The sequence below is a fragment of the Podarcis filfolensis genome (genome assembly GCF_964270895.1).
Source record: "Podarcis filfolensis genome assembly, chromosome: 6".
Taxonomy (NCBI): Eukaryota; Metazoa; Chordata; class Lepidosauria; order Squamata; family Lacertidae; genus Podarcis; species Podarcis filfolensis.
In genome coordinates, this window is record NC_139609.1 from 48,049,853 (window position 1) to 48,060,486 (window position 10,634).

General features: G+C 40.1%; 1 protein-coding gene across 4 annotated transcripts in view; it reads left to right on the plus strand.

The window, feature by feature from the left end:
* Positions 1-10,634, plus strand: part of LOC310765352 (phosphatidylinositol 3-kinase regulatory subunit gamma) — a 243,912-nt gene that overhangs the window by 212,570 nt on the left and 20,708 nt on the right. For all 4 annotated transcript variants that reach the window (XM_083620188.1, XM_083620187.1, XM_083620186.1 and 1 more), the window contains 2 exons: positions 7,821-7,932; positions 10,452-10,550. In XM_083620188.1, the coding sequence (XP_083476314.1) occupies positions 7,821-7,932; positions 10,452-10,550 (211 nt within the window). The remainder of the gene's footprint in view (positions 1-7,820; positions 7,933-10,451; positions 10,551-10,634) is intronic.

Here is a 10,634-nt window from a genome sequence, read left to right on the forward strand (position 1 = left end):
ATAGTTTTTTGAACTGCCATTAGTAGCTGTTTCTGCTTCAGTGAACAAATAAAATCTGAGCCTTCTGCGAAATCAGGATTTTCTTTTCTTTTTGCATAAATATGGTTTGGGGTAATTCAGGGAAAGTGCAACTTGCTTGACAATGAAATATTGAATATCAAACATAATTTTATGGAGGAAAAGGCTAAAAGCAATATTTTGAAAAATGAAAGCTGGGTTTTCTAGGATTCTATCAAGAGCACACAAGAGGCAGAAAATAACTTAGAGGAGTAAAAGGTGCCCTTTAATTTGTTAGTGCAATTCAACACTAAGTTTTCTAGGTGATTTGGTAGCTGTTGTATTGCTTCAGTGAAACATGGGAAAATCCTCATTTTCATAGTGGACTGTTTTAAGTCTTTATCATTTTATTCCCCTCTCCACAGTAACACATTAAATTATGTTATGCTTGGTGGCTGTAAAATTAAATTTGGGAGCTTATTCTAAAGTCCATGTGCCTATGTACATCCTTACATAATGTTATTTTGGAATTGTTTGAATTTCCTTTTTGTATTTTATTTATACTATAAACCACCTTGTGTGCATTATATCCCAAAAGGCAGCCTATAAAACCAATACTAAATAAAAAATCAACCGTTATGCTCCTGCATCTCTAGCACTGTTTTAATACTGTCACTTAATTCTGTAATTTACTATTATGCTAGTACTGTTGGAACAGGTGTGGATAGTTCCTGCAAGTGACCAAAGTGACTTGTTAAATCAGAAAATTAAATACTTCACCAATTGTGCTTTATAGGATGAAGGATTTGTATTTTTATATTGCAGCTTCGTTCCAAATGGATACTAATTTACCAAGCAGATGCTGATTGACCATAGAAGCTATTGTGTTATATTCGCTGTACAAATAATATCAAAAGGTACAAATGCCTTATAAATGTGAGGACCTAGTGCCAGTCTTGAGGTACCTTCATGGGACTGTTCCATCTTTCCATGAATAGTACCAGTGATTTTAAGAGAGCTTTCAATGTAGCAAATAAATTAAGATATTTTAATGTTAAGAAAATATAAGCCTTTTGCAACCATTTCCTAGAGCAGTTTCCCCACTCATTTTCAACAAGATACATTCCTTTATAAACAAATATTTTTCAAGTGCAGAATCATTTTTCATTCTTTCCCTGTGGTATTCCCCACCTCCTTGCTTTGTGGTGCGCAAGGAGGAGGTTTTGAGGTTCCTCCCACCCCCAATATACAAAATAAGTCTTACTTTGCCTTATTTTGTCTAATGTCTCTTTAAGTTCTTGATATTTAGGATTGGTCTTCTTTCTGCCCTTGTAGGTAGGAAGGCATTCAGCACTGGTTTGGGTCCACCACCAGGGGTAAAAGGCTTTTTCTGAGAGGCAGAAACTTCCTGCCAGTCCCCGCTGTTTCCAGCCTGGGACAGTGGACAGGCTTTTATGGAGTCCTGAAAAGAGAGAGAGGCAAGAGCAAAGAGGGCTTTCTAGCCTCAGAACTGTTGGAGCCTTTTATCACTCCCTGCGGTTTACTCCCTCTGTGCCAGTTCAGTAAGAAAAACCAAGGAGGACTGCAGGAAGCTGCTCTCCGGCACTCTTTTTGTGCCATAGAGACTAGCTGGATTCCTCAGCCTCCACCGCATCCAAAGGCAGGAACCACAGGCACCAGTCTGGCAATATAGAAGAATGTTTGGGTAGGAAGCTTCATCTCAATTTGCTTCTTGGGGAAATGTGCTACTGCTGCATGGCAACAATGGCCAGTGGGGAGGGGATTTAAAACCATTAAATTAAAATAATCCTAGAATATCCTGTAGAGCTTAGAGAAAAATAGGAATACGACAAAGCAAAAATGTGTGGTCCTTGTATTTCCTACTTCCAGTAAAATGGCAATTTGGGGAAGTAATTCTGAGCTAGAAAAGGTCTTGGGCAGGAGGGTGAAGCAGTGACCTTGTGACCAACTGTCCATGTAGACTACCCAGTCTGTTTGGGATTTTTATTTTTTTTAAAGTATAGGGAAATATTTCAGAGTCCCATGATGTGTAGTTTACACTTTGGTTCAATATGCTTGTATTCTGTTCAACAAAATAGGGATGTACTTTTAGGTGCCCTGGTGGAACATTTTAATTTGGAGATATAGGGAATGCTTCCCTTCTGATTGTCAGCAGCATTTGTTATTGTGGACCATAGTATCTTACTGCATCATCTGGAACATCTAGTAGATGTTGGCATCTCACTGATTTCACTCTGTGTCATTTTGTTAGAACAATCCCAGATAGTGGTTAGTATAGAAGCCAGCCCATCCTCTGGGAGATGTAATAGTGGGTTCCATTGGCATCAGTTTTATCACCTATATTACTTAATATATCTATAAAGCCACCAGGAGAGATAATGCAGAGCTTTGTGGTTAGGTATAATCAATATACTGCTGTCACTACATCAAGCTTTATTTTTCTTTAAGCAACTTCTCTGAATTGGTTGGTGGAAGCTCTCTTAAGGTAGATGACAATTAACAAGCAGAAGTTGAATCAAGACAAGGTGGAGATTATGTTGACTGGGAGGCTTGAGGCTCTGAGAGTGTGAAGTGTACCTATTATCAGTAGTATATTTGTTGCTTTATCGGAGCAAGTATGCATCTTGAATCTATTTCTTCCCATGGAAAAGCAGTGTCCTTTCCAACCACCCCCAGTTGCATCTGATATGCTGTTGTTATCCTTTTTTAGTAGAGGTAGAGAACTTGCACCAAGTTATCTATACTTTTATAATTTCCAGGATTCACTACTGCTGTGTGCCGTAAGTGGGGTTGCTGAAGACTATTCAAATACTGTACTGCAGTTAGTGCGGAATGTCATATGCCTGCCTGTTTGTGGGGGATGGCAGATGGAAACATAATTGACTGTACTTTGCTAGTTGCACTGCTGCTGTTGAAGTTCTTGGCCCAATTTCATATGCTGATTTTTGAATTTATGTATTTATAAATGTATTTGTCATTATTGGTTGCAGCTGGAGATAGAAGGGTTAACTGCCTAATTGTTGCATGGGTGATTTTCCTAAAAGGTGCACCTGGAAAGGGAAGGATTAACTCTGTCTTCCCCAGTTGCAAACTCCTCAAGCTCACCCTCCAGCAATTGGACTTGAAAAAGACCACTCCCCGTTAGAGCCCACTAACTTTTTAAGATCTTCATTGAGAACTTCCCTGTTGCTCTCCTACCAGGGAGGTTATTTGTTAATGGTAAGCAGAGTGTTATTTGGGCTGCACCAGCTTTGTGGAATGAATGAACACACCACCACCACCACCACATATCATTTTTCTTCCTTGCTTGCCTTTAGATGAAAGTCCCATTTGTTTGGGAATATTAGATGGGGTGAGGAATTTGATTTGGTTTTGATGTTTACTTTGAATGAAATGGTTTTAAATTGAAGTTGTCAGTGGCCTTAAGCAATTGTAGAAAGGTAAGATATAAATATTTTAAATTAAGAAATAACTTGCGTCAAAGTCCAGATATCTGTAATGTCCAAGTCAGACAGTGTGGAGTAAGGGAGATTGACTGAACTAACACCCTTATTTGTGTGCTCCTTGTCATTTAGGCCATCTTTCCATTCTTCCACATAGAGTACTTAGCACATCAGGCTTGTACACAAATATCTTATTCGAGTTTCTGGGTGTGCATAAACTGCACAAATAAGCCTGAGTTGCTAGGTGCTCTGTGAAGTGGAGCAGAAAGCCTTAGGTTGCCTTCTGTTTAGCTTGTGCATCTAACGGAAATGCAGCATTGCAAGAGCAACATGGATTGATCCTCCAAAAGGTCTAGCACTCTCCTCTCCATATGTGTGTGTTCAGGCACCCACAGATTAACTGTTTGGCAGGTGTACTTGGCCTTCTGAAAATGCCGAGCTGCACACAGGTCCATTCCTGAGTTATTCATAAACTGCCGAGAACTCGGGAAGGACTCTCAAACATGTGAAGGGGATGGGCCATACACAGCCAGTCTCATCCTCAGGGAGAATGAAATACTTACTCCCAGGGGCAGGGGCAGGAAATGGCAGCAAAGAGCTGGAAGACAGAGCTGGGTGCCACACAGCCTGCCCTCCAGCTCCTATGCTGGCATTCTGTCCTGAGGTGCAATGGAGGGTCCACTTTTGTTATTCTTGAAATGAATAATAATAATAATAATAATAATAATAATAATAATAATAATAAATAAATAATTTATTTGTACCCCGCCCATCTGGCTGGGCCTCGCCAGCCACTCTGGGCGGCTTCCAACAAAGATTAAAAATACATTAAAATGTCACACATTAAAAACTTCCCTGAACAGGGCTGCCTTCAGATGTCTTCTAAATGTCAGGTAGTTGTTTATCTCTTTGACATCTGATGGGAGGGCGTTCCACAGGGCGGGCACCACTACCGAGAAGGCCCTCTGCCTGGTTCCCTGTAGCTTTGCTTCTCGCAGTGAGGGAACTGCCAGAAGGCCCTTGGCGCTGGACCTCAGCCTCCAGGCAGAACGATGGGGGTGGAGACGCTCCTTCACGTATACTGTGCCCAGGCCATTTAGGGCTTTAAAGGTCAACACCAACACTTCGAATTGTGCTTGGAAACGTACTGGGAGCCAATGTAGGTCTTTCAAGACAGGTGTTAATGTGGTCTTGGCGGCCGCCCCCAGTCACCTGTCTAGCTGCTGCATTCTGGATTAGTTGTAGTTTCCGGGTCACCTTCAAAGGTAGCCCCACATAGAGCACATTGCAATAGTCCAAGCGGGAGATAACCAAAGCATGCACCACTCTGGCGAGACAGTCTGAAAAGCAATATATAAATTATTTTAATAGTGAATAAATAAATATTTGCAAGCTGACCTATATGTAACAAAGACTAAATCTCACTGACAAATTTAACTACTCTAAAACTGAACTGGCCCTTCAGATGATAAAATGGGTGTAAGACTCTCAGGGTGGAACTGCATGATTCAGGGGTGCTCTGTTAGGGTGTTGATTGTATTTGGTGCTGACTGTTGGATGACTCTCTCTGTCTCCCCCCCCCCCGCTCACTATATGAATGGTTCCCCCCCCCCATGTATTGTCAGAATAAGTCAATCTAGTGGGTGTCATCACCCCTAAATGAGAGGTAGTATTGGGGTTATAGTACCCCAGGTGAGAGGCAGAGTAGGCTGCCTGAGATTTACCTTCTCTCATGATCTTTTTTCTCTCCCCTCCTTTCCTCTGCCTTCCCCTATGTAGTTTTCTTTCTTTGTGTACTGGTTGGTTGATTGCTATATGTTGAATGTTCTGGCTTTTGCTAGAACTCTTGTTAAGGTGGCTTCCTTACTATCTGCAGGGTTTTGCCCAAAGGGTAGCACTGAGAGAGTAAGCTTTGGCCCCTGGTGTTTAACAAGCTTGTGCTGGCTTAGGGTGCCTTCTAAGCCCTGACTGGTGACTGGGGAGACACACCCACCCACATAGGACCACTGTCCAGCACAGGAAAGTCACCAGCTTCTAGATCAGTCATACCTCCCATTCTCAACATCTGTCTTGTCTAGATTTGGCTTCAGTTTATTAATCATTATTCAGTCCATTACAGATGCCAGGAATCCACTCAACCACCTCACCTTGTTTTTCTGGAAAATGAGGAATAGAGCTGAGTGACATTGGCATACTGATAAACTCAACTCCAAATCCTTTGATAAAATCTCCAGTAGCTCTGAATATATATTTAAAGGGAACAAGGCTAAACCATATAGCACTCCCTAGCATAGGTCTAGCCAATGTGGTGTCCTCTAGATGTTATTAGACTACCTCCACAATCAGCCCCAGCCAACAGGTTCAGGGATCAGGGATGATGCAACCTGCTGTGCAACTGCATCTGGAGGACACCATATTGGCTAGCCCTGGCCTAGCGCAACTAAAGGGCAGGGGTCCTGACCCAAGCACTACCTTCTGAGGTCTACCCAACCAAGAGTGGAACCAAGATGCAATACTCCTATCATGCATCCTTGGTAGACGATATCATCCATACCATCTTTCTTGATTATCAAAAACGCTATATAGGTCCAAGAGAATTAAAAGGTTTTAGTCTCTACATGTAGCTCCCAGCATAGGTTCTCCACCAGGGTAATAGCAGCAGTTTCAGACACAGCGATTTGTAGATTTGCTCTAGCCTCTCAGGAGTGTAACTTCTTCAAGCAAGACGTGCATATATAGCACCTTCATTCATAATTATATGCATGTGGTATATGTTCTTTATATGTGTGAAGCAGCCTGTTATCCTTTTGTTGATGCAATCTGATATCTCTGAAGTTCTTAAAAAATCTCAAGTAAACTTGAAGAATAATTCTTAATCTTGATACTTTTTTCACTTGCACACTCAAGTCTGTAGTGTACTAACAGGCAATGTTTTAATTTGAGGATGTTGCTAAGTCCAGTAGATAATTCATTAAAATATTCTTCCTGCACACTTTTTTCCACAGTGTTGAGAAAGAATAGACCTTTAGAAAACTGAACAGTATGTTACAAAAAATGTGGATTGATACTTTTTTACAAATGAAGAAACAATATTTGGTTATTTAGCATCATAGTACTTTGACACAAATTGAAGTCCTGACACTTTGTCAGTAGTCCAGTGGCTTTTATGGCATGAAACTGCAGTGCAACATAAATTGCCAGGGTGGCTACACAGACATATAAAGCCAATCCAAAAATGCCCTGGTCTTTGCAAGCATAGCCTTAGGCTAATTTTCAGTAAAATAGATTAGAGGATGGCCAGTCCTAGGGTCAAGGGCTGGAATTTGGATTATGTACTATTCTCCTTATATATTTGGAGGGCCAGTCTTCTCTGGATGCAGAACATGGAAGTATGTTGCTGTAGTTTGAAAAAAGTAGGATGTGTCCCCTAAGCACTTCACAGTCAACTTCAGAATTGTTGCCAGGCAACAAAATGTGTTACTTTTCATCAGCCCCACTCTCTCATGGTGCTGGGCTCAAGTATTGTATTGTCACTGAAGGCAGAACTGTGACTGGTGCCCAAACTTACAGTGCCTTCTGCAAGACCAGTGTCCTACAGGTGTCCAATAGATGGCCCAATCCATAACTTTTTTCACGCTTTAAAAAAAAAAAAGTTCCAAAATCTGTTTAAATTTTAGGTGTGGTTTAAATTTTATGGCGTCCAACCCACATAAGCAAACAAAACCCAAAACTCTATAATTGGTCTGGCATTGGGCAGTGGCTCCTTGTGGTTCCATGATGGAAGAAAGGTGGGCTATCGATGTGAGAAATGTGAACGTGCGCAATTTGAGGAGGATATAGTAAAAAACCAAACCTCTATCCTGGAATCTGGCTGTTTTGTATGCTGTCAACTGAATCTGATGCTTGATCAGCAACTCAGAGTTTGAATGACTAGGTTAAAGTTCAGTATAATTTAAATTGTCTTGATTCAGCATGTGCAAGAACAGTGAACTACTGTACTTAGGGCACTTAAAAGTAGCCTTTGAAACAGAAGTCAGTGAATCATCTTAACTACTTTAGTGTGGTAGGCATTGTAGAAGTAAATAGAAAAATATTTTGAGTAATTGATTATTCCTTGCCAAATCATCTTTCATTTAAACCAGACATCATTAAAACCAGACATTTCTGATTTAGTACCACAATCTCAGATGAAAAGGGATTTCTGTCACTTTCCTTTTCTTTCTCTTCAGTTCTCACAGGTCTTTAGTACCATACAATGCTTTACCTAAAATGTATTATTTCCTGATTGAATCCCTTATTTAATATTTTGAGATATCGTTATAAAGCCAAAAAAGTAAACCAACGAAATCTCTCTTCCAGCTCTTCCTCCAAAGCCCTCCAAACCAATAACTCCAGTAAATACAAGTGGGATAAAAGAGAATTGCAGTTCATCACTGCAGGATGCCGAATGGTACTGGGGAGACATTTCAAGGTAAGATTTTTTTTTTTCCTGGAGGAGAATGTGGCTTATTTGCAGCTTTCCTTTATATCATAGGTTGGGTACATTTCTCAGCCCAAGGGCTGTGTATCCTCTTGGCCAGTCTTCTGGAGGCTGCATGCCTTCCCCACATGCAAATCACATGCATACCCCACATACCATACCCACAATCTTATATGTGCATCATTTTAACTTTATTGAAGCCTTTTTTTTGCGGGGGGTATTGGAGAGAGAGGGAAGGTTCTTCTTCAGCTGCACTCTCTGGGAAGAATGTCCCACATACACCCTCTACATACCACTTTTCAACAAAAATAGACTTTTAATTGCTCCAATAGAAGGCATTTTTGAAGCTTGATTGTGATGTGTGGAGGGCTGCATCACACATGGAGGGAAAAGTCCCTGAATAAAGCCATTTTACACATAATTGCAGTGGGAAAGGGACAGAGTGAGGTGGGGGCAATGCAGGCAGGATCCAGAGGCCCTAGGAGTCACATCTGGGCCAATGTTTCTATACCCCTGCTTTGTATGTATGTATTAAAATGTGTTATTATTATTTGGGTAACATTGTGAACAGATTAATCTTAAATTTAGTGCACATATATCATTTTCTAGACTGTGTTGTCACCATTTTAAAACATTTAAATCTTATTACAGTTAAGAAATCTGTAATAATTTTCACTATGGGGCCGGGGTTAAGAACATAGGAAGAGCCTGCTGGATCAGACAAAATAATAGCCAACATCCAGTTCTCATGGTGGCCAACCAGATGCTCATGAGGAGCCTGCAAGCAGAATGTGAGCACAATAGCACTCTGCTCACCTCTGACAACCACCAGCTGCTATTCAGAGGCATACTGCCTACAACAGTAGAGGCAGACCCTAACCATCATAACTAGTAGCCATTGATAGAGTTATATTCCATGAATTTGTCTAATCATCCTCTAAAGCCATCTAAATTGACCACCACTTATGAGAATGATTTCTATATGATTTTTTCTATGTACTTTGTTGTCTGTCCTGAATCTTCCAACATTAAGAATTGTTGGATGTGCCCAAGTTCTAGTGTTATGAGAGAGAGAAATCCCCCCCGTCTACTTTCTTCACTCCTCTATCATGTCTGCTCATACTTGTCTTTTATCTGAACCAAAAGCCCCAAGTGTTGTAACCTTTCCTCATACTAGAGCTGCTCCATCTGCTTCATCAATTTGGTAGCCTTTTCACAAACTTTTCCAGCTCTACTACAGCCTTTTTGAGATGAGGTGACCAGAACTGGTACACATCATTCCAACTGTGATCACACCAAAGATTTGTATAATGGCATTACAATATTGGCAATTTTATTTTCAATACTTTTCCTAATGATCCCTAGCACGGCTGCCTCACACTGGGGTCAGTATTGTCCACTATGATGCCAAGGTCTCATTCCTCGTCAGTCACTGGTAGCTCATATCCCATTGGCATATATGTAAAATATGGTCCCAATGTGTACCATTTTAAAATTGCTCATAATGAACTGCATTTGCTATTTCACTGCCTGTTTACTCACTGCAGAGAGATCCTTTTGGAGCTCTTCACTGTCCCTTTTTGTTTTAACCACCCTGAACAATTTGGCAATTTTAAAATAAAACCATTTATATTAAGTGTCACAAATAAAAGGAAACCTGAGTTTAATTATCTTTTCATATTGAATCCATGAAATTATCTTTTCATATTGAATCCATGACCATCTGTCTAACACATTTCAGTTTAACAACCTCTTTTCTATGTAAAAGGAGAAACCAGGGATAAAAATGGCACTTTTGAGAACAAACATTATAAATATGATACTCAGGGCATGTATTGTGCAAATTACAAATATTTTGACTCTGCTAGCCAAGCAGCAACTTCTTTTTATCTCATGAAAGAAATTCTTCTGCCCAGTAACTGCCAAGCATTGCTTTTAGAAAGTTATCAGTCTTTGAATAAGTGATCTTTCATGGTGCCTTTGGATATGTACAGAGAGCCAAACAGAAATCCTTAATTTCACAGTTGCTCTCCTGTCTCTAGATAGATAATAAACCTCTAGTCTTATTTTGAATATCATCCTAGGCAGTATAAAGTTTCTATTTACTTGTAAACCAATAAATTTTAATTGTTTATAATAAACAATTACTATCTTGTTATAAAATAAATGAAATACAACTTCTCTATAGGACATTAGGGCAGTATGAAACAGCCCTTTGTTTGTTTAATCAGATACAGTTAAGTGTTGGTGCTCAACTATTGGCCTCCATTTAGGAATGAGGCTTCAGGTGCAGCTGCTTCCAGAATCTAAAAGTTCAAATTTACCTTTGAAAGTTCTTAAAACAGATTACAGATACTATGTATTGGTCAATATAAAACTGGAATGAGACAGTTTTAAAGAAAAATAATTTCAGAACCAAAGTAAAGGAACCCCCCCCACACACACACTTGTAACAATGAGTGGTGCTGTTATGAATGAGTAATACTTTGATCTACATTTTGTTATTCCAGGGAAGAGGTAAATGACAAATTACGAGACATGCCGGATGGAACATTCCTGGTGCGGGATGCATCAACAAAGAAACAAGGAGACTATACACTGACATTGCGGTAAATAATTTTGACTTTGCCCTCTCTATTGTCCTGCACAAATTGTAGGTAGTACCTGCTGATAAATTTGTCTAGGTGTTTGTA